Source organism: Mustela nivalis (genome assembly GCF_964662115.1).
Source record: "Mustela nivalis genome assembly, chromosome: 15".
Classification (NCBI taxonomy): Eukaryota; Metazoa; Chordata; class Mammalia; order Carnivora; family Mustelidae; genus Mustela; species Mustela nivalis.
The window spans coordinates 3,404,750-3,429,060 of record NC_139034.1 but is presented as its reverse complement, the minus strand read 5'-3'; the positions used below and the strand labels follow the sequence as shown (position 1 = coordinate 3,429,060).

Here is a 24,311-nt window from a genome sequence, read left to right as displayed (position 1 = left end):
ACATTCAATATTAATATGTGAATGGTCATTCACATATTAAAAAAGAGGGAGAGAATCTATATACAAACCTTACAACCTTCATAGAAATTAATTCAAAAGGGATCATACACCTAAATGTAAAACACAAAACTTTAAAAATCCTAGAAGAAAAATTGAAGAAAATTTAAATGACTTTTGATTTGGTAATGACTTTTTATTATTTATTTTTAAAGATTTTATGTATTCATTTGATGGAGAGTGAGAGCAAGCACAAGTAAAGGGAGTGGCGGAGTGAGAGGGAGAACCAGGCTCTCTACCAACTAGGGAGCTTGATGTGAGACTTGACTCCAGGACCCTGGGATCATGAGCTGTGCCAAAGGCAGATGCTTAGTTGGCTGAGGCACCTAGGCAACCCATGGTGATGACTTCTTATATATAACACCATAGGTATGATTTATGAGAGAAAGAACTGATAATCTGAACTTCATTAAAATGAAAAACTTCTGCTCTGCAAAATACAGTCATGAGAATAAAAAGACAAGCACATAGGTTGCAAGAAAATGTTTGCCAAAGACATTTGATAAAGGACTGTTACCAAAGTATACAAGCAACTCTTAAAACTCAACAATAACAATCTGATTAAGAAAGGGGCCAATAGCTTTAACAGACACCTCAGAAAAGACATATAAATGGCAAATAAGCATAAGAAGAGATGTTCCATATGGTATATTATCTGCAAAATGCAAACTAAAAAATTTAGGTATCACTATATCCATAACAGAATGGTCAGAATCTAGAACAGTGACAACTCCAAATGCTGGCAAATGTGTAGAGCAACAGGAACACTCATTCATTGCTGGTGGGAATGCAGAGTGGTATAGCCACTTTGGAAGACAATTTGTCAGCTTCTTAAATGCTAAACATAATCTTACTGTAAAATCCAGCTATCTCACTGCTAGCTATTTACCCAAAGGAGTTGAAAACTTATATCCATACAAAAACCTGCACACAAATGTTTATAGCAGCTTCATTTATAACTGCCAAACTTGGAAACAACCAAGATGTCCTTCAGTAAGTGAATGGATAAATTGACTGTGGTACATCCAGACAATGGAATATTATTCAATATTACAAAGAAATGAGCTACTGAGCCATGAAAAGACAGAGGAATCTTAAATGCATATTACTAAGTGAAAGAAGTCAGTCTAAAAAGGCTACATACTATATGATTCCAATTATATGACATTCTAGAAAAGGTAAAACTATGGAGACAATAAAAACTTCAGTGATCTCCAGAGGTTGGTTGGGGAGAGGGATGAATAGGAGGCGCACAGAGTTGTTTTAGGGCAATGAAAGTACTCTCTATGGGGCTCCTGGGTGGCTCAGTCGGTAAAGTGTCTGACTTTGTTCAGGTCATGATCTCAGTGTCCTGGGATTGAGCCCTGACTGGGCTCCCCGCTCAGAAGGGAGTCTGCTTTCCCTCTTCCTCTCCCTTTGCCCCTCCCCCTGGTCCTGCTCTCTCTGCCTCTTTCAAATCAATTAAGAGAAAGCACTCTGATCAGACACATGAAAAAATGTTCATCATCATTAGCCCTCAGGGAGATTCAAATTAAAACCACACTGAGGGGATGCCTGGGTGGCTCAGTTGGTTAAGCAGCTGTCTTCGGCTCAGGTCATGATCCCAGCGTCCTGGGATTGAGTCCCACATCGGGCTCCTTGCTCGGCAGGGAGTCTGCTTCTCCCTCTCCCTCTGCCTGCCATTCTGTCTGCCTGTGTTCGCTCTCTCTCCCTCTCTCTCTCTCTGACAAATAAATAAAAAAATCTTAAAAAAAAAAACCACATTGAGATATCACCTTACACCAGGTAGAATGGCCAAAATTAACAAAACAGGAAACAACATGTGTTGGAGAGGATGTGGAGAAAGGGGAACCCTCTTACACTGTTGGTGGGTATGCAAGTTGGTGCAGCCTCTTTGGAGAACAGTGTGGAGATTCCTCAAGAAATTAAAAATAGAACTTCCCTATGACCCTGCAATTGCACTCCTGGGTATTTACCCCAAAGATACAGATGTCGTGAAAAAAAGGGCCATCTGTACCCCAATGTTTATAGCAGCAATGGCCACAGTCGCCAAACTGTGGAAAGAACCAAGATGCCCTTCAACGGACGAATGGATAAGGAAGATGTGGTCCATATACACTATGGAGTATTATGCCTCCATCAGAAAGGATGAATATCCAACTTTTGTAGCAACATGGACGGGACTGGAAGAGATTATGCTGAGTGAAATAAGTCAAGCAGAGAGAGTCAATTATCATATGGTTTCACTTATTTGTGGAGCATAACAAATATCATGGAGGACAAAGGGGTGTTAGAGAGGAGAAGGGAGTTGGGGTAAATTGGAAGGGGAGGTGAATCTTGAGAGACTATGGACTCTGAAAAACAATCTGAGGGGTTTGAAGTGGCGGGGGGGTGGGAGGTTAGGGATACCAGGTGGTGGGTATTAGAGAGGGCACGGATTGCATGGAGCACTGGGTGTGGTGAAAAAATAATGAATTATGTTTTTCTGAAAATAAATAAATTGAAAAATTAAAAAAAGAGAGAGAGAAAGCACTCTGTGTAATCCGTAATGGTGGATACATGTCACCATAAATTTTTCCAGACCCATAGAATATACACTACTGAGTGAAACCTATTGGACTCTATGTGATCATGATGTGTCAATATAGTTCATCAACTGTAACAGATGTATCATTTTTGTGGGTTATGTATATAATGGGGAAAACTGTGCATATGTAGGAGCAGGAAGTATATGAGAAATCTCTGTACCTTCCTTTTAATTTTGCTGTGAATCTAAAGCTGCTCTAAAAAATGAAGTTTGGGGGCACCTGGGTGGCTCAGTGGGTTAAAGCCTCTGCCTTTAGCTCAGGTCATGATCCCAGGGTCCTGGAATCAAGCTCTGCATCCGGCATCCGGCTCTCTGCTCAGCAGGGAGCCTGTTCTCCAACTTTTCCCCCACCTGCCTGCCTCTATGTCTACTATAATCCCTGTCTGTCAAATAAATAAATAAAATCTTTAAAAAAAGTAAAAAATGAAGTTTAAAAGTGACAACAATAGGGACTCCTGGGTGGCTCAGTTGATTAGGATCTGTATTAGACTCAGGTCATGATCCCAGGGTCCTGGTATTGAGTCCCTCATCAGGCCCCTTGCTCAGTAGGGAGCCTGGTTTTCCCTCTGCCTGCTGTTCCCCCTCCCACCCCCGCTTTTGTACTCTCTCTCCACCCTCTCTCTGACAGATAAATAAAACCTTTAAAAAAATAAACAAAAAAGTGACAACAGTAAGAAGATATTGTTATGAAGATTAATGAGTTAATAAGTGTAGCACAATTGAAATAATGCCTGGCAGGTTTTGCTTTGTCACAGCTGGGAGTGGGGTGCTACTGGCATCTAGGTGGTAGGAGCCAGTCACACTTCTAAACATCCGCTCATAACAAATAATTATTTGGTACAAAATGCAAATAGTGTCGAGCTTTAGAAAAGTTGCTCTAATGCTTCTGAGGTACCATGATGTGGATGGCCTGACCTAGGGAATGAATATACTTAAAGAAAAGAGAAGGACTTCAACTTGTGGCTCTCTAACATACTAAAGATTCCTAAGAAAGATATAATGCCTGAGGAGTGTCCAGTGAGGTGTAAGAACATGAAGAGAAGATGATAGTACAGAGGACAGAACAGTGTTTCCAGAAGATATGAGAAAAGTGACCAATAATAACACTTAAGGTACCAGAGTATTTTCCAAAGATAATACTGTAACTCATTTACTATGCACAATAACTCTGTTAGGTAGGTATTAATACCAAATTATACATGGTGAAACTCAGCACGGGTCTACAATGGCAAATGGGGCTGAGAAGTCTGAGATTTGACTGTTGCACCTGGTAAAGTAGAGGCTGTCACCATTGTGCCAAGCGAGGTTTCAGAGGAATAGAATGTGGGGACAGACATCTGATTAATGTGGCTTAAGGAGGTATTAAATTAGCAAATAGAGACAAAATATAGACAATTCTTCTGCTTTCACTGTTTCTATCTTTCTAGTAAAGAAATAGCTAAAGGATGGGGCGCCTGGGTGGCTCAGTGGATTAAGCCGCTGCCTTCAGCTCAGGTCATGATCTCAGGATCCTCGGATTGAGTCCCGCATCAGGCTCTCTGCTCAGCAGGGAGCCTGCTTCCCTCTATCTCCCTCTCTGCCTGCCTCTCTGTCTGCTTGTGATCTCTCTCTGCTCAGCAGGGAGCCTGCTTCCCTCTATCTCCCTCTCTGCCTGCCTCTCTGTCTGCTTGTGATCTCTCTCTGTCAAATAAATAAATAAAATCTTAAAAAAAAAAAAAGAAATAGCTAAAGGATAACATAGGTCTAAGAAAGGGGTTTTTTTGTTCCTTTTTTTTTTTTAAGGTGACAGTTTTATCAGCAGTTTGTTTTATTTTGCAGATGGACACAGTTGAATACAGATCAAGTGGCTGATCACTTGGGAAGGTGACTAGATAACTGCAGAAGCAAAGTGCTTGGAAGAAGATGCTATCCCATGGGTTGGCCTCCCAGGGGATCACTGGCAATTCATTCTTGTTACAGGAAGGCAGGCTACATATGAAATTAGGTTAGTTGATTTAGTGCTGATCGAGTGAGGCAATTTTATTCTGATTGTGCCTTTTTCTTCAGCAATGTTAATAAATATTGACAATATTGGCTATGCATTCACATGCATTCCTACCTCACATTTGTGGTTGTAAATTTAAAGAGTGGTGAAAAGTTATTACGGGGGGGGGGAAGGGAGAGTAAAGAAGAGGGAGAGCGGGAGAGGGAGCATAAGCTCATGTTTATGTTGGCATGAGAATTTTGGAGCTGGGATTTTTGCTGAAGGAGAGGGGATATGTTCTCCAGCTTGTAAGGGATCATTGAGAATGTCTGTGCCTCATCCTTAAATCCAGTGACACATGGGAAGTAGGGAAAAGGTCCATTTTTAGGGAGGGCTGTTGGGGAAGCAATCTTCAGAGGAAAACCATATTCCAGTTAAAGCAGGAAGGTGAAGATGTTCAGAGAAAAAAAAAATAAAAAATAGGGGATTTTGCTGATTACAGAGAGTGAGTTTCCAAGCACTCAATAGGTGGCTTTGGAGCAACTGAGAGGGGTGTGGGGAATTGAGTCAGACTCAGGAATTTACAGACCTACATGGGGATTAGAGTCTGGGTGATTAGAATTTGGATGGTAACTAAGGTAAATAGGGATTAGTCTCGATGGTATTTTAATTTTAAATTTTTGAATAGTTAAAAATTTTTAGGGGCGCCTGGGTAGCTCAGTGGGTTAGGGCCTCTGCCTTTGGCTCAGGTCGTGGTCCTGGGGTCCTGGGATCGAGCCCCGCATCGGGCTCTCTGCTCCGTAGGGAGCCTGCTTCCCCCCCTCTCTCTGCCTACTTGTGATCTGTATTTGTCGAATAAATAAATAAAATCTTTGAAAAAAATTTTTAAGGTGTAATTTACATACAGTAATACTGACCCTTTTAGTTTACCAAGTTTTGACAAACACATAAAATTGTGTAGCCACCACCTCATTCAGAATATAGTTTCATCATTTCAAAAATTTCCCTGTGGGGGCGCCTGGGTGGCTCAGTGGTTAAGCCGCTGCCTTCGGCTCAAGTCATGATCCCAGGGTCCTGGGATCGAGCCCCACATCGGGCTCTCTGCTCAGCAGGGAGCCTGCTTCCTCCTCTCTCTCTCTGCCTGCCTCTCTGCCTACTTACGATCTCTGTCTGTCAAATAAATAAATAAAATCTTTAAAAAAAAAAAAAATTTCCCTGTGTCCCTGTGTAATCACCCCCCACCTCCAGCTCCTGGCAACCACTGATCTGTGTTCTGTAGTGCATTCCTTTTTATTGCTGAGCATATTCCATTATATGAATGTCACGCTGTTTACCTATCACTAGTTTGGACATTTGGATTGTTTCAGTTCTTGTTGATTACAAATAAAGCCCCTATAAACAGTTGCATGTAGTTTTTTGCGTGAATACAAGTTTTCATTTCACTTGGATAATTAGAAGTGGGATTGCTCTTCTTAAGTGAGCATATGTTTAACCTCATGAGAAACTACTGAAATGTTTTGCAGAGAGTGAATTCATCTCTTTAACACTCACTGGAGTGCCTGCCCATGTCCCAGGAGATGTACTGAGTGGAACTGAGTAGTTTGGCAGACACTGCATGACTCACAAATCTTAAAATATTTGCAGTCTGACCCTTTACAGAAAATATTTGCTGGCCCTTGTTATGGAGTATGGTCTATAGGAGTTCAGAACTTCATAAGCAATTTCATGGAGTCCTTCTCTGAGGTGAATAATCAACAGTATAATTATTTTATAGAACGGATAGTTTTATCAGTAAGTATAATAAAAATCTTGCTGTTGATGGACAGAAATAAATGTCTTAAGGTGCTTCAATCACCGAGAAATATCTTCTTATTCAATGCCATGCGTAAAATTTGCAAGTTTTCGTTTTTCCATAGTCATTGAGAATTGAGCTGGATATCTAAAAGAATTTGGATATTCCCCAAATCATTATGTTTTCACACACTGGTGCACAATTTTTCTCATAAGTGCAACCCAACAGTCAGCTAATTTAGAAGGGTGGGAAACCGCATTTAGCGTAGCCTAGGAAGTGGTTTGGATCCGCACCTCATGTAATATTGTGCTCATGCGCATGTTAGTTATCGTGCCGTTGGCGTGCAATAATGCGCAGGCGCGTTGGCTCCGGCGCCGGCCTTTGCGGAGGGGCGGGACTTACAGCCGGCGTCTCTTCTTGTAACTGCGGGTGGTGGCAGCGCCATTTTGAACGTGCAGCTACCGCGGCGGTGATCCTCACCAGGCAGAGCAGCGCGCTAAGCGACTTGGTCGTCTTCTTTGACTTTTTCCTTCTATATTCCGTATTTGTAGGTATATATAGAGATACGGCTGTAGCTCTAGAATTATATCCGAAATCTGAATTGAACTAAGATGATGTTAAGGGGAAACCTGAAGCAAGTACGCATTGAGAAAAACCCGGCCCGTCTTCGAGCTCTTGAGTCTGCCGCAGGCGAGAGCGAGCCATCGGCCGCCATGGCCCTCGCGCTGGCGGGGGAGCCGGCGCCACCTGCCCCGGTGGCTCCGGAGGACCACCCCGATGAAGAGATGGGATTCACCATTGACATCAAGAGCTTCCTCAAGCCGGGCGAAAAGACGTACACGCAACGCTGCCGCCTCTTCGTGGGGAACCTGCCCACAGATATCACGGAAGAGGACTTCAAGAGGCTCTTCGAGCGCTACGGCGAGCCCAGCGAGGTCTTCATCAATCGGGACCGTGGCTTCGGCTTCATCCGTTTGGTGAGTGTAGTGCCTGGCTGGCGGGGATGTGAGGGGGAAGGGGGCGTGAAGGGAGGCCCCTGTGAGGAGCGGGGCGCCGCGGGCAATCGTCCACGTTCTTCAGCCGCGGTGGAGAAAGCTCTTGTTCCAGCTGAGGCCTGTGCTATGGCCTGTGAAAATCGGGGCGCCTCGCGTCCTTGTTTTTCCCGCCGCGTTGAATTGTCCTCTCACCCAAGGCAGCGTTTTAGCCCGGAATTTCCGATTAGTGGGCTCGGTTTGCCGTCGCTTCTTGGTTGCTGTTGCCAACATTTTCTGCTCTGCGCGCGTCCGACTTTGCTTGCCCGGCGCTACATATAGGCTACGGCTAACCCGGCCCAGTTTGGGGTTCTAGTTCTCTGATTCCCACAAGGGTCAGGAACGTTTTGGGGTGAGACTTCTTCCAGGCAAAATTGTGTTGTAAGCGAAGTAGATAATGAATTTGGAACGGAAGCTTCGTCTTACCAGAAATTTCATTGGGCATGGAGAACCAACCAGCGGACTCGCTTCTTAAAAAATTTCCAAATCATTTCCTTGGTTGCAACCAGACTTGGATGCGTTTAACGGTAAACCATGTTTCTCACCTGACCTCAGCGCAGCCCACCTTTAACTGCTTCGTTCTTAAACTGCAATATTGGGACGGTGTTGAATTGTTAACGTATGTAATGTAGGGTGCTCTCTTCCCAAACATTCTGGAAGTTTCCACGTGTTGGGGGGGCATGAATTATATACTGTTTTATATTTTACGTGCACATCTTAATGCTAAAGAGCATGCATTTTACTTTATAGTTTAAACCTTAAAACTTTTCCAATAACATGCAAAATTTGTGCCTCCCTTAGATTTTTTTTTAATTCAGAGAGAGGGGGCTTTCCTTTTGCAGGTCAAAATATCTACTTTATTTGGTTTTCCCATGTGCTTTGTGGTGAATTCCATCAGTGTCAGTTATATAGCTTTATTGTAATTCGTATTTAGATGCTGGATTTTTTTTCCAACAAAATATTTTTCTTGGAGACATTTTTACACAAAGACTTCTTATGTTGTATTGCCTTTCTAGTTTGACCCTCAAATTTTATGTGTACGGCAGTTTGTGGAAGCTTTATTACTGGAGTTTTAACGTTCCAAATCGGGTTCTTTTCGTGGTTGGCCAAGGCAAAGTTTTAACATGTAGATAGAATTGATTGTAATTTAATAACATTGTATTTTTTAGGGAGAACATTTGACTTTTTTTTTTTTTTTTTTTAAGATTTTATTTATTTACTTGACAGAGAGCTAGAGAGCACAAGTAGGCAGAGGGAGAGGGAGAAGCAGTTTCTCCGCTGGGCTAGAATCGCGACCCTGGGATCATAACCTGAGCCGAAACAGCGGCTTAACCGACTGAGCAACCCAGGTGCCCCTGAACATTTAAAATCTAAATGGCTTCAGGAGAAGGGTAAATCTTCACAGGGCATTATTAACAAGACGGGGAAATTTCCTTAAAATTTAAGTTAAGTAATCAGTGCATTTTGAACATGGAATTATAAATATCTTTTGGATATTAGAGAAACTGTCATTTGATAAAATTATTTTTGATACAATTACAAAAGTTATCTTAAAGGAATTTAGGTTTCTACAATGAAATATTTTAGGCAGTTTTTAGTAAACTTTCCAAAAAGATGTTACTTAACATTTTCATGGTCTTTGTAGCCTTTGGCACCCTTTTGGTCTGTTTTAAAGTTGACATTCTGGAGAAAGAATGGTAGGCCTGGATTTCCTTTTGTTTTGGAAGCCTTACACTTAAAAAATAAGCCAGTAGTAAACATTTTGACATGAAAAAAATCTTCTGTCTTTAAAGCTACTAATAATCCTTTCTTTACTTTAGTATATTAGCCCTGTCCGATAGAACTTCTGCAGTGATGGAAATGCTATGTGTATGTGCTGTTCAGTGTAGTAGTTACTAGCCACATGTGACTGTTGAGCACTTGAACTGTGGCAGTTGTGCTGGAGAATTTAAACTTTAAATTTTATTTATTCTTAAATAGCCACATGTGGCTAATGGATATTTGCTTTTAGTTTCTTTAAAAAGAATAAAAAGTCTATTGGATTATGAAATGGGGAGGTGAGGACTGCTCTTGTCTGCTTCTTTGGGGTAGGCTCCTCCAAACGTATCATGTGGTATTTTTTGTGTAGGCATGTTAAAAATAAGTCATTGGGAAATGAGAATTTAGCTTACAAGGTTTGACTTTATGGATAACTTTACTGTTCAATCTTAGCTCTGTGATTAACAGGTACATTTAAAAGCCTTAAACATTTCTGAGTGATTATGTATCTTTTTCTACTTAGGGAAATCATAGTGTATACCTGATTTGAATGTAAGTAATGGTGTAGTGGCTCTAGTGTGTGGTGGTGGTGTAGTGGTCCTATAATAGTGGTGTAATTTTATTTGATTTATATTTTTAGGTATATTTTTTAACTTGTTCGGCAATTAATCTTTAAAATTAAATTTTCTTACATTGGTGGTTGTAGTTTTTTGGTTAATTGATGAGGTGAGACAATATTTTGGAGATGGTGCAGGGTCAGCATTGCTACAATGTAACCATGAGGAAAAAGAATTGAAGTGGCATTTCCTCATAAGGTCCTAATCCAGATTCTGAATCCACGGTACATTAGGGTTGAAATTGTTTATTTTAGATACATTTTGTGGAATTTTAGACCCAAAAAATTCTTTTTTAGAATTTGACTGGTTACTGACATTAGATTTGCTAAACTAACTGAGAAGTTGTGCATTTTTAAAAAAATTTGTTTATTTAAATGATCTCTACACCCAGTGAGGAGTTCGAACTGCAGACCCTGACTGAGATTAAGAGCCACATGGTTCTCAGACTGGCTCTGCCAGGAGTCCCAGTGGTGCATTTTAAAGATAGTTTAATGTAGTTAAAACTGGTTATTAGTTTGACCTGAACTCTCTTTCTGCTTTTATCTCTTCCCTCCCCTACTTTTAGTTCAGTACTAAAACCAGATTTCTGGAGTGGTGAGTCACAAAAGTGTGGGTTCTTTCCAGCAGATTCATCTCTCTCTAGTGCACTTATATTATTTTCCCTATCATTCATGCTAGCAATGCTGACCTTAGACCTAAAAATTGTTAACTGGGATTTGTTAGAAATGCAAATTCTGAGACCCTACCCTAGATTAGATCTACTGAATCAAGTTGTGGGGTTGGGACCCAACAATCTTATTTTTGTTTTTGTTTTCCTTTTAAATATTTTATTTATTTATTTGGCAGAGATCACAAGTAGGCAGAGAGGCACGCAGAGAGAGAGAGGGGGGAAGCAGGCCCCCTGCTAAGCAGAGATCCTGATGCTGGGATAAGGGGTTGTACAGTCTCTGTGGGTCTCAATCCCAAGACCCTGAGATCATGAACTGAGCCGAAGGCAGAGCCTTAATCCACTGAGCCACCCAGGTGCCCCAATAGTCTTGCGTTTTAATTAGCCCTCTATGTTATTCTTATGCTTGCTAAGATTTGAGAACCACTATTGTAAATAAAGAGTTAAAAATCTACTGAATTTACATTAATTTAGCCACTGGGGACTAAACCCTCTCCCCTTGGGTTTGTTTTTAATAATGAAATGCTGTGTACTTCTTACGGAATGTCAAATACTAGAGAAGATCTTGTAGAATTTCCTTAGTGGCCTGTCCAGCATATAATTTCAAGTGCTCTTTTAGTTCAGGGAAGTTTTCTTATTACAGTTTTAATTCTAGTGAAAGGTTGTCCCCTAACACATTAAAAGTTTTCTTATTACAGTTTTAATTCTAGTGAAAGGTTGTCCCCTAACACATTAAATGTAATCACTGTTAAACTTTTTTATGGTTTTTCCATATCAAACCGTACTGTACACATTTTGCTGTGATTTGAGGTTTTCATTTAATATCTCTTTGACATCTTCTCATATCATTGGATTGATTTTTAATGACCATATTGTATTTCACAGTATGAGTGGACTGCCAGTTACCCAGCCAACTTTCTGTTGATTGACTTGAAGGCTGTTTCCATTTTGCATCGTTGGATTTCCTTGTACTTATTAATTTAGTACTGTTGGCAGTGGTCAGTTTTAATCACTAGCAAACAATAAAAAGATCTGGTCTTTGTAAAGAGCCTTTTGAAAGGGTCCAGTGGACATCATGAGATTCTAATTCAAGCTATCTCTATCTTGGGGTAGTCAGTTTCTTGTTATCTTTTTATATTCCTTTTAAATTGAAAACCTGTAATTTTACTTTTTATGCAAAGTGATGCAGGGACACTAGCTGGAAGGAGGAATTTATAGTGTATTGGTAGTATGAATTATGTATAGATCTGGGGGTGAGTTACTTCAACCTGGTAGGCTTATTTCCCCATATGTGAAGAGGGGATATTAACAACACACTTTGTAAGGTTGTTGATGAGGATAATGGAAGCTAATTGTGTAGGTGTGTATTTATATGCATATTTATGTATATTTATATGAAATAATGAGTGGCTAGCATATAGTATCTACTTAGTAAAATTTACCTTATCATTATTCTGCGGTATGAAGTAAAGAAATCTTTGGTTTCATTTCAAACACGTAATTTTAATTGAATTTACAGATAACTTTAGTACACATTTATAGCAGTGGTTCTTAAATGGGGTGGTTTTGTTTCCCGGGGGACATTTGACAGTGTCTAGAGACATTTTTCATTGTCAAAAGTGGGGGTTATTCTTCTGGCTTAAACCTCCTGTAATGCACAGGACAGCTCCCCACAACAAGAATTATCTTTTCCATAATGTCAAGAGTGCTGAAGGTGAGAAATCCTGATGTAGAATTATTAATGAAAATATAAGTTTTGAAGAAGGATTATGGCTTTGAAAATTCATGACAGCATAAACATTTTATTTGGCCCAAAAGTAATTTAATTCATTGCCAACTTTAAAATAAATTACTTGAGGGGCGCCTGGGTGGCTCAGTGGGTTAAAGCCTCTGCCTTCGGCTCAGGTCATGATCCCAGGGTCCTGGGATCAAGCCCCGCATCGGGCTCTCTGCTCGGTGGGGAGCCTGCTTCCTCCTCTCTCTCTCTCTCTCTCTCTCTCTGCCTGCCTCTCCGCCTACTTGTGAACTCTCTCTCTGTGCCAAGTGAATAAATAAAATCTTAAAAAAAAAATAAAATAAATTACTTGATTTAACATAAAAATTGGGACTTCCTGCTTCTCTTGGGGAAATAATATATGATGTTGTGAATATACTTGACTGAATCTGAGCAGGAGATGCCCTCTGGAAGCACTTCTCAGTTTTATTTATTTATTTATTATTATTATTATTATTATTATTATTATTTAAGTCTGGGAGCCCAGGTTTTTTTGTTTGTTTGTTTGTTTTTGATTTTTAAGATTTTATTTATTTGACAGATAGAGGTCACAAGTAGGCAGAGAAGCAGGCAGAGAGAGGAGGAAGCGGGCGCTCTGCTGAGCAGAGAGCCTGATGGCTGGGCTTGATCCCAGGACCCTGGGATCATGACCCGAGCCAAAGGCAGAGGCTTTAAATCACTGAGCCACCCAGGCACCCCTTATTTATTATTTTCTTAAGATTTTATTTTTAAGTAATCTCTACTCCCAGTGAGGGGGTTGAATTCACAATCCCAAGATCCAGAGTGACATACTCTACCAACTGAGGCAGCCAGGTGCCCACCAGTGTTCAGTTTTAGAAAGTCCTCATCAGGTTCTCTTTATCCTCCTATCCTTTAACATTTTATTATGAAAAAATTTCAAATATATAGTAATGAACATCCTTTGATTCACCATCTAGATTCTCTAAGTTTTGTTATATATATTTTTTCACTTACCTATTCATCTTACTCTACCCATCAGTTCTTGATTCTCTGAACACTCTAGCATGCTTATCATTAACTAGAGTCCAGTATTATTTTTTTGAGGTGTTTGAAACCTGCATACAGTGAAATGCACAAATTTTAAGTGTACAATTTAGAAAAATAACATTTAATTCAAACTCCTATCAAGATAGAGAACATTATCATCCTTAAAATTTCCTCATGCCTCTTGCCATTCTCAGTCATACCCAACAGTATTTTTAAAATCTACCTCTTAGAGTTGTTGGATTTTATATGACATATTAGGTACAAAGTACCTATCCCTTGTTAGATATTTATTGAATGGTTGTTGGTACATTTTTTTTTTTTTGAGATTTTATTTTTTATTTTCAGAGGGAGATACAGTGAGAGGGAACACAAGCAGGGGGAGTGGGAGGGAGAGAAGCAGGCTTCCCGCTGAGCAGAGTCTGATGCTGGGCTCCCATCTCAGGACTCTGGGATCATGACCTATGCCAAAGGCAGATGCATAATGACTGAGCCACCCAGGTGCCCCTGTTTGTTGGTACTTTTAAGAATAATTTAAATTAAAATTTTTTTTAAAGATTTTATTTATTTATTTGACAGACAGATCACAAGTGGGCAGAGAGGCAGACAGAGACAGAGAGAGGGGGAAGCAGGCTCCCCGCTGAGCACCGAGCCTGTCGCTGGGCTTGATTCCAGGACATTGGGATCATGACTTGAGCCGAAGGCAGATGCTTAACTAACTGAGCCTTCCAGGTGCCCCTGAAATTTTATTTTTAAGTAATCTCTATACCCAAGGTGTGGCTTGAAATTAAAACCCGGAGATCACGTCACATGCCCTACTGACTTAGCTGGTTAGGTCCCCCAAGAGTAATTTTTAGAAATAGCTTTTTTGAAAATCTGTAAAAAGGTTAGATTCATTTGTCTTTGTAAAATTAGTTCTGTAGATAGATTTCTGCATAAATGCAGTAATTTAAAGCTGTCATTAATATTTTAGGTATTGAATAAGGATCTATTATGACGTTAAGACTTAAATAAGACAATATATTTGTTCTCTTACAGATGCATATAAAACTTCTTTCAGTTCTTTCTGGAGAGTTCTCACAACACAAAGAAAAAGAACATAACTATATTGAACTTCCAATTTGTTGATTATGTTTAGATGTCTGTATTTTATACCAGCTTTGAATTCTTCAAGAAGGAAGTTCCCTAGTGGTTTCAGCAATGAATGTATTTTCTAGTTTATAAATGCACGTGCACTTGATTTTTCTCTATAATGGGGAGAGCACATGGCCCATGAATGTACACGTTTGCTTCTCTCAATATAATGGAGAAATGTGTAGTCCATGAAAGTATTTCAGAAGTGGTTATTAACATCTGATAGGAGTTTTCATAGATGATAGAAGAAAGAAATAAAAAGGAAAGGGATTTTCTGGCATTGGAGGAGTGAGATGTTTTATTAAGATGTAAATACAAAAACATGGAGTATATGGGAAATTATTCTGTTTTCAGTAATAGCTTCCAGTAACTGGTGCTTGGTCTGAAAAAGTAATTATTTTCTTTTAATATATGTAGGAGATTTAAAAAAGATTGCTTCAAATATTTAATAGCTGGTAATTTCTGAATAGATAATCTTTTAGTGATGATTTGGGACATTGGGGTATTTAAACATACTTATTTTTGAATAATTAGTACAATGCATGTGATACCAAAGTTGAATGACACAAAAACAAAGTGACCCTATCCGCCATTTCCAAAAGCTACCCAGCTCTTCTCCCTAGAAACTGCTATTTAAAATTATTTGTGTTACTATCATCTTTAAAAAGTGATTTTTCCTCCTAAAAAGGAATCCAGAACACTGGCTGAAATTGCAAAAGCAGAGCTGGATGGCACCATTTTGAAGAGCAGACCTCTCCGAATTCGTTTTGCTACACATGGAGCAGCCCTCACTGTCAAGAACCTTTCGCCGGTTGTTTCCAATGAGCTGCTAGAGCAAGCATTTTCCCAGTTTGGTCCTGTAGAGAAAGCCGTTGTGGTTGTGGATGATCGTGGTAGAGCTACAGGAAAAGGTTTTGTAGAATTTGCAGCAAAACCTCCTGCACGAAAGGCTCTGGAAAGATGTGGTGATGGGGCGTTCTTGCTAACAACGTAAGTTTTAAACATCTCATCGTCCTTCTGTACAGTTGCAAATGGGCTTCTCTCTGTTCTGAACTTTTTTCTTTCCTTGCACAGTTCATACTGTTTTGGCATATGGGTAAGTAGGTGTTGAATAAATATTCACTGAATATAAATAAGGAATTTTTGTGTATCTCCAGGAGGCAGGAGTCATACTTCAGACTTCAGTGTATTGATTCATGATTGATTGAATCTTAGAAAAGTTTTCTATTATGATTTTCATTCAGCTGACTGTTTTATATTTAAATAATGGATGAATGACATTATAATCAACTTTATAAATGCTTTTTTTTAAGTTTTAGCGGAACTGGATTTGTTATGTATTATTAGGTTGTTTACAGAATTTCTGGAAATTCAAGAGAATCGAGCTTTGATGCTATGGTTTCAGCAGAAATACAGCTAAAAGTAATGCCCAACCTCTTCATGAGATTGATAATTTGCATGAATTAAAATGCACCCAATTTTGTGTGGTTGTTTTTTTTTTTTTTTTTTTTTTTTTGAAGACTTTATTTGACAGAGAGAGCACAAGTAGGCAGAGGGGCAGGCAGAGGGAGAGGGAGAAGCAGGCTCTCTGCAGAGCAGGGAGCCTGACCTGTGGCTCGATGCCAAGATCCTGGGATCATGACCTGAGCTGAAGGCAGCTGTTTAACTGACTGAGCCACCCAGATGCCCCAAAATGCACCCAATTTTTTTTTTTTTAAGATTTTATTTATTTAATTTGACAGAGGTCACAAGCAGGCAGAGAGGCAGGCAGAGAGAGGAGAAGGCAGGGCTCCCTGCTGAGCAGAGAGCCCAATGCGGGGCTGGATCCCAGGACCCTGGGATCATGACCTGAGCCAAAGGCAGAGGCTTGACCCACTGAGCCACCCAGGCGCCCCTGCACCCAATTTTAAATATAAAACATAATGAGTTTCAACGAGTGAATGTACTATGTAACTTAGAATCACAGTCAAATAGAGAACATTTTCATCATCCAAAAAAGTTCCTTTATTTTCTCTTGCAGTTATTCTCCACCCCTTAACACTGTCCTAGATAGCTACTCATCTTTTGCACTCCTATAAATTAGTTTTGTCTTTTCTAGTTATTTCATATAAATGAAATAGTATATATTCTTTTGTGTTCCGTCCTTCCTTTTTTTTTTTAAGATTTTATTTATTTATTTGAAAGAGAGAGAGAGAGAGAGAGAGAGAGAGCATGAGCAGGACAGAGGGAGAGGGGCAGGCAGACTCCTAGCTGAGCAGGTAGCCTGACTTGGGGCTTGATCCCAGGACTTTGGGATCATGACCTCAGTTGAAGGCAGACACTTAATTGATTTAGCCACCAAGGCGCCACCTGTTTGATTTCTTTTGCTTAGGATAATATTTATGCGATTTCATTCATACTACTGTATCAGTATTTTATTCCTTTTTATGGCTGAGTTTTATTCTATTATGTGGACATAATCATAGTTTGGCCAGTGATCTAAGGGTCGGTCAATGTTCAAGTTGTTTCTAACTGTTGGCGATTTTGAATAAAGGTTTACACAAATGGACATTTGTGTAAAGGCTTCTTGGAAACATTGTTTTCATGTGGTTTGGGTAATATTTAGGGGTAAATGGCTGAATTTTCAGCTTTATAAGAAACTGCCAAATTATGTTCCAAAATGGTTGTACTGTTTCACATACCTACCAGCAATGAGTGGGACAGAGTTCTAGGTTAGTTGTTCCATACCTTCACCAACACTTGATATTTTTAGTCTTTTGGATAGTCTAGTGAGTATGAGAACTTCTCGTGGTTAGTTTAAACTTTTATTTTACTAACTACTAATGAACAGCAACTTTTCATGTGCTTTTTGGCTATTTTTATACCTCTTATGAAGTGTCTGTTGAAATTTTTTGCCTATTTTTTTTTTTAAGATTATTTATTTATTTATTTGTCAGAGAGAGAGAGAGAGAGTGAGAGTGAGCACAGGCAGACAGAGTAGAAGGCAGAGTCAGAGGGAGAAGCAGGCTCCCTGCGGAGCAAGGAGCCCAATGCGGGACTCGATCCCAGGACGCTGGGATCATGACCTGAGCCGAAGGCAGCTGCTTAACCAGCTGAGCCACCCAGGCGTCCCTTTTGCCTATTTTTTAATTGGGAGGTTTGTCTTACTGATTTAAAACATCTGGATGCAGGTCTGTTTTATGATGATTTCTCCCAGTCTGTGGCTTGCTTTCAAATTTTCTTATTAGTGTTCTTCAGAAAGCAGAAGTAAATTATAATTTATCTTTTTTTTTTCTTTTCTGACTTGTGCTATTTGGATCCTTGTATGAAATTTCTGCCTCTCCCAAGGTAGCAGGTTTTTCTTGTTTTCTTGAGACATTTTATAGTTTCTTTTTAAAATTTATACCTGTGGTCCATTTTGAGTATGATATAACAATTCATTTTTTTCCCCATACAGATACCCATTTGTTTAAGCACAAGTAATTGAAAAGATTTCTCCTTTTTTAATCTTTTATCTTTATCAAAAATCTTGAGGGGAAGAATCTGCACTATTTTTTGTTTCATTGATCTGTGTGTCCGTTATACCAGCACCTTTTTTTTTTTTAAGATTTTATTTATTTATTTGACAGACTGACATCACAAGTAGGCAGAGAGAGAGGAGGAAGCAGGCTCCCTGCTGAGCAGAGAGCCCTATTCGGGGCTCTATCCCAGGACGCTGGGATCATGACATGAGCCGAAGGCAGAAGCTTTAACCCACTGAGCCACCCAGGTGCCCCTACCAGTATCTTTTTTTTAAAAGATTTTATTTTATTTTATTTTAGATTTTATTTATTAGAGAGAGTGAGCATGTTAGAGCAGGGTGGGGGGAGCTACTAAATAGAGAGGGAGAAGCAAGCTCCTGGCTCATCAGGAAGCCCCTGAAACAAAGACAGATGCATAACTGACTGGGCTGCCCATGCGCCCCTTAAAGATTTTATTTTTTAGTAATCTCTACACCTAACATTGGGCTTAAATTTATAACCCTGAGATCAAGAGTTGCCTGTTCTACAGACTGAGCCAGTCAGATGTGCCCCACAACAATGCTCTAGTTTCTTAATTTATGCTATTTAAGCTTTTTTGCTAAGCTAATTTAATTTGCTTATTTAAGCTTTGCTTAAATAATTTGCTTTATTTAAGCTTAATTTGCTAATTTAAGCTTTTATGCTAAAGTTTGAAATTAGGTAGTATCACCTTTTTTTTTTAAATTGTTCTGGGTGTTGTTGTCTTGTATATCCTTACTTATTTTTTCTATCCATCCATTTATTTCTCAATTTTAGTATAGTTAATGTACAATGTTATATTAGTTTCAGATTATATTTACTGATTTTAAAATCGACTTGTCAATAAAGAAAAATTCTGCTGGGTTTTCGATTGAAATTGCCTTGAGTGTAGAGGTCATTGGGGGGAATATTGACATCTTCACAATACTGACTTTTCTATTCCATGAATGTGGTATATCTCTCCATTTATGTAAAAATACTTGTCAGTAATAGTCATGAAACCTCTTGCTGTATTAACATGCCATTCCTTTCAGTTTTCCCACAGCAAAGTTCTTGATGTTCATCCTTAGTCTTTACACTGGATTTGATATAAAAGTTCCTTAGTTGATTATTGTATTGATTCCTTTTATCTCTGTTAGTAATAAGATGTGCCCATTTACTGTATTATTGGTTGGGATCATGGAAATATTTTAGGGTTTGGGGAACTGGCTACAAAGACAATGTAAAACATCTGTTTTTGGCTCCACAGCTTAGTTGTGTGTTTTTTTTTTTTTCTTAGATTTTTTAAAGATTTTAGGTCTTGTTCCATTTTATTCACCTTTTGCTAAGATGTTATCTTCTCAGAGAGGTAACTTCTTTTTTCCCCAAAGATTTTATTTTTTTATTTGACAGAGATCACACATAAACAGAGAGGCAGACAGGGGGCGGGGGAGCAGGCTCCCTGCCAAGCAGAGAGCCGGATGTGGGGCTAGATCCCAGGTCCCGGGATCATGAGCAGAGGCTTAACCCACTGAGCCACCCTGGTGCCCCTCAGAGAAGTAGTTTTATCTTGATACAGTCATCCCCTCTGCAACATCACTTATAGTCTCCTTTCTCAATTTATTTTTTTTCTTAGCATTTACTGTTTTAATTTGTATGTCTTTCTCTGCAGTAGAATTTTTAAGTTCCATGAGGACAGGGGTTTGTCTTGTTCTACATTATGTAATCCTAACATGTATGTTCTTCTTTTTTTTTTAATTAAATTTATTTTAATTCCAGTATAGTTAACATACAGTGTTTTATTAGTTATGTGTGTACAGTATAGTCATTCAACAGTTGTGTGTCTTTACTCAGTGTTCATAAAAATAAGTGTGCTCTTCCTAATACCCTTCACCTATTTCACCCATTCATATCCCCCTCCCAATCATCTGTTCTCTGTAGTTAGAGTCTGTTTTTTGGTTTGTCTCTTTTTTCCCTTTGTTTTTTCTTAAATTCCGCATATGAGCAAAATCATATGGTATTTGTCTTTCTCTTACTTTGCTTAGCATTACACTGTCTTAGCACCTGTAGTGTCATAATTCCTGGCCACAAACTAAGCTAATAATAGTTATTTAATGAAGGAAGGAAAGAAGGACCTAAAGCAATAGGCAAGGCACAAGATTAGTATTTTTTTCATTGCAGGCTTTGATTAATTGGTATTTTTTTAAAGTTAACACCCAGGCATTGGGAAGTATTTGACTATTTTTTACAGGTAGCTTTTGGAATCACTTAAAAACACTTTTGAAAGAATGGACAAATTGTTGAACACTGTACTGTCTCATCTTTCATAATCATGATCATAGTCATAAGCATTTGGATTCTCATAGCACTATTATTCCATTTTTTAGGTGAGGAAACTGGCCAAGAGATGTTAAGTAATTTGTGTGAGATTGCACAACTGATTAATGGAAGATTTTAGTCTGACACTATATCCCTTTTATGCTATAAGTAGAATTTTTTTTTTAAAGATTTTATTTATTTATTTGAGAGAGAGATAGTGAGAGAGAGCATGAGAGGGGAGAAAGTCAGAGGGAGAAGCAGACTGCTTGCTGAGCAGGGAGCCTGATGTGGGACTCGATCCTGGGACTCCGGGATCATGACCTGAGCTGAAGGCAGTAGCCCAACCGAGTCACCCAGGTGCCCTACAAGCGGAATTTTTAATATCTATCCTTTCTGAGAACATTGTTACTTAAACCTTCTAATGGAATTCAGGATGCTCTTTTCCCTGTTTGAGTGGCTGGAATCAACTGAAATGTGACCTCATATAATTTCCTCACTGCCGTATCTAAAGTGGGCTCTCTCTATTCTTTCTTGACAGCATTGTGTTTTTCCTTCTTAGCTCTTAAAATTATTTGTTTACTCATTCTTTTTTGTTTTGGTTTTTTAGAACACTTCAGGGATTGTTTTGTTTACCCTGATTCTCTAGCCGAAGGTGGGGTTGTCTTGGTACATTTTGGGTAATCAAGTATTTATTGACAGACTGACTCTCAGATGTCAAGAATAATACAAGTGATTTATAAGAGTGGTATAATAAGGATTTAATTTCTAAATGTAGACTTCTTGTGTAATCAAAATGTCTCCTGAAAATACTTTTATCTCTCTTTTTAAAAATTTATTTGAGAGACAAAGAGAAAAGGGGGAGGGATAAAGGAAGAGGGACAAGCAGACTCTCCACTAAGTGCAAGCCTGATGCAGAGCTTGGTTCCAGGACCCCCAAGAACATGACTTGAGCTGAAACCAAGAGTTGGATGCTTAATCTGTGGAGCTACCTAGGTGCCCCAGAATACTTCTAAATTGTTATAAGGTGCTGTATACTATATGCAGTTTTAGGTAAACAGTTTTGTACAGTGTATGTAATGACTAGTACATAGTATGCAAACATATGTGTTAATTAAATATTTATGCTATTTTAAAATTACAAAAAAGAAAGATGGCAGGAAAAAAAGGAGAATTTAAAACCTTCATCCAGCGGCGCCTGGGTGGTTCATGGGGTAAAGCCTCTGCCTTCAGCTCAGGTCATGATTCCAGGGTCCTGGGATCAAGCCGAGTCAGGCTCTCTGCTCAGCGGGGAGCCTGCTTCCCTTCCTCTTTGTCTGCCTGCTTCTGCCTACCTGTGATTTCTGTCTGTCAAATAAATAAATAAAATCTTTTTTTTTTTTAAGATTTTATTTATTTTTTTTGACAGAGAGATCACAAGTAGGCAGAGAGACAAGCAGAGAGAGAGGAGGAAGCAGGGCTCTCTGCTGGGCAGAGAGCCCGATGTGGGGCTCGATCCCAGGAGCCTGGGATCATGACCTGAGCCGAAGGCAGAGGCTTCTGCCTACTGAGCCACCCAGGCGCCCCTAAATAAATAAAATCTTAAAAAAAAAAACAACCTTCATCCATGATAATAATGGTGTGTTTATATCTTTAAACATTAGAATTACACTTAGAGCAGAGATGCTCAGGCGCTAGAGCTACATAGGAATTGAGTAGGCATGATGCTAGCTGCTCATTAAAATTTCTCTCTCTGGCTTTTCTTGTTTTTTTTTTTTTTTTTAAAGGTTTTTTGTTTTTAATTATTTGTCCTGGGTTGTGGGGAGAATAAGTCAAGCAGGGGGAGAAGCAGGCAGAGGGAAAAGCAGACTCCCCGCTGAGGAAGAAGCCTGATATAGGGCTTGATCTCAGCATCCTGCGACCATGACCTAAGCTGAAGGCAGACCCCTGACCCACTGAGCCACCCAGGTGCCCCTGTTGCATATTTTTCCCCCTATGGACCATTACAGGTTAAATTAAATCAAGATACAGTGTTGTTTTTACCACTTGCTAACTGATACCCTAAAAATGATATTGTAGTTGTTCCCGTAGGAAGAGAGTTAAGCCCTTGCTCTAGGTTTTTGCGTAAGGGAATGTTGAGGCTAGCTAGTTTGATCTGTCAAGGCCACTGAAACATCATATCAGCAGTAATTAGTAATTTTTTAAAAAAGATTTTATTTATTTATTTGAGAGAGAGCACGAGAAGAGGGGTAGAGGGAGAACCAGTTTTCCTGTCGAAGGGGAACTCAGTCCCAGGGCCCAAGGATCCTGACCTGAGCCAGACACTTAACTGCTGAGCAACCCAGGAGCCCCTGTAATGTTTTGTTTCCATATTCGTGTATTCACTAGAGTAGCACTTCAAGGACTTTTTCCTTTGCAGTCACAAGGTGGCTCATGTCCTGTGCAAGAGGCCCTAGCTTTCATTCTGTCTCAGCTTTTGGCATACCTTCCTCACTAAGTTTAATCATTAATTGCTTTTTATTTATAGTGAGAGGTACAAGTTTTTTTCTTTGACTGAACACTTAGAAGCCATTGAAGGGTAGTTTATTGGCCTAATTTCAATATTGTTGTGTCTCAGGGAGTAGGGAGACACCCAAAGAGAGGGAAAGATAGGAGAACATCTGGTCTTTGGAGCAGTCAGAACACACATAACATTTACTGGGTAAGTTTGCAGTCTTTTATGGGTGTGGTTCATGTCATACCTGAAACAATTACAATATTGACATTAAAGATCACTGATAATGGATGATCCTAACAAATGGAATAATGAAAAAATTTGATATACTGTGACAATTATTAAGATGTGACACAGAGACACAAAGTGAGCAAATGCTATTGAAAAAAATGATGCCAGTAGACTTGCTCAATGCAGGGTTGCGAAAACCCTTGTATTTGTAAGAAATGCAGGATCTGTGAAACCCAGTAAAGCAAAGCACAGTGAAGTGTGGTATTGCCTATATGTTACCTAATATACAATCTGTATTGAAATTTCTTCTGTTCCTCAGTAGTGTCCTTTATAACTTTGTAATCTATTCAGTCACTGATAGCACATTGAATTTGGTTTTTATGGCTGTAATTTCCTTTTATCTTAAGTTTCCCAAATGACAAAAATGTCACTGTCATGATACTGACATTTTTGAAGAGTCCAGGACAAGTGTTTTTCAGAATTGCTTCATTTTGGATTTGTTTTCCTCTTAGACTTTTGAGGGTTTATACTGTTAAACTCTTAGCTTTGTAGGAACAGATTCCAAGACATTTTATTTTAGACTCTTGCCTTTATATCACTAACCTACTTTGGGATTTATTTATTTATTTATGTTTCTCCTGATTAATAAGCTTCCTTTTTTTCTATGAAGTTTTCCTGACTCTTATATTTGAGTCTTTTTTGATATTACTAAAAATGCACGGGGCACCTGGGTGGCTCAGTGGGTTAAAGCCTCTGCCTTCAGTTCAGGTCATGATCCCAGGGTCCTGGGATCGAGCCCCGCGTTGGGCTCCCTGCTCAGCAGGAAGCCCGCTTCTACCTCTCCCACAACCCCTGCTTGTGTTCCCTCTCTCGTGGTGTCTCTCTCTGTCAATTAATAAATAAAATATTAAAAAAAAAATCCTTGCTTTGTGTAGCATCACTTTATTTGCTAATTATTTGTTGCTTTTATTTTTCTTTTTGAGAGAAAAAATGTTTTGCTTCCTATAGCACTTCTCTTAAGTTACAGTTCTATGCTTTCTTTTTATTCCTGAGGGAAACATTTTTTAGGGCTGACAGCTAGATATTTAAGTGATCTTTTGTTGCTAATCAGAGACAAATGAAATCTTTTTTCTTTTATTATTATTTTTTTAATGTGTTGACAAAGATTTAAAAATACCCAGTGAGTGAAAATGAAGTTACATTGAGTATTTTATAACTCCTGGCACTGATGAAAATTTGTTACTCTGTATCTGGGAGGGATTTAGTTACTGAGTAATAAAAATCTTAAGATTCTTTGACTGTTGGAGGTATATGTTAAGTAAATATTTTGACTCAAAGATTTGATATATCGCTTTATATGTGGTTTATCACTTTATTTCTAATAACAAAATATTGACCAAATCTGAATT

The 24,311-nt window shown here is 39.1% G+C and overlaps 2 protein-coding genes across 10 annotated transcripts in view; both read left to right on the top strand.

Annotated features, from left to right (window-relative positions):
* ZMYM5 (zinc finger MYM-type containing 5) overlaps positions 1-5,053 on the top strand; it is a 73,914-nt gene extending 68,861 nt beyond the window's left edge. For all 5 annotated transcript variants that reach the window (XR_014303625.1, XR_014303626.1, XM_082701657.1 and 2 more), the window contains one exon: positions 4,463-5,053. Coding sequence is in view for 3 of the 5 variants with exons in the window: in XM_082701657.1 (XP_082557783.1) it covers positions 4,463-4,495 (33 nt within the window). In the remaining 2 variants the exon portion in view is untranslated. The remainder of the gene's footprint in view (positions 1-4,462) is intronic.
* Positions 5,054-6,787: 1,734 nt separating this feature from the next.
* Positions 6,788-24,311, top strand: part of PSPC1 (paraspeckle component 1) — a 113,211-nt gene continuing 95,687 nt past the window's right edge. For 4 of the 5 annotated variants that reach the window (XR_014303629.1, XR_014303630.1, XR_014303631.1 and 1 more), the window contains exons 1-2: positions 6,810-7,376; positions 15,074-15,375. Coding sequence is in view for 1 of the 5 variants with exons in the window: in XM_082701667.1 (XP_082557793.1) it covers positions 7,011-7,376; positions 15,074-15,375 (668 nt within the window). In the remaining 4 variants the exon portion in view is untranslated. Of the gene's footprint in view, positions 7,377-15,073; positions 15,376-24,311 lie in introns of all 5 variants that reach the window. The other variant, XM_082701667.1, reaches the window with a different exon arrangement.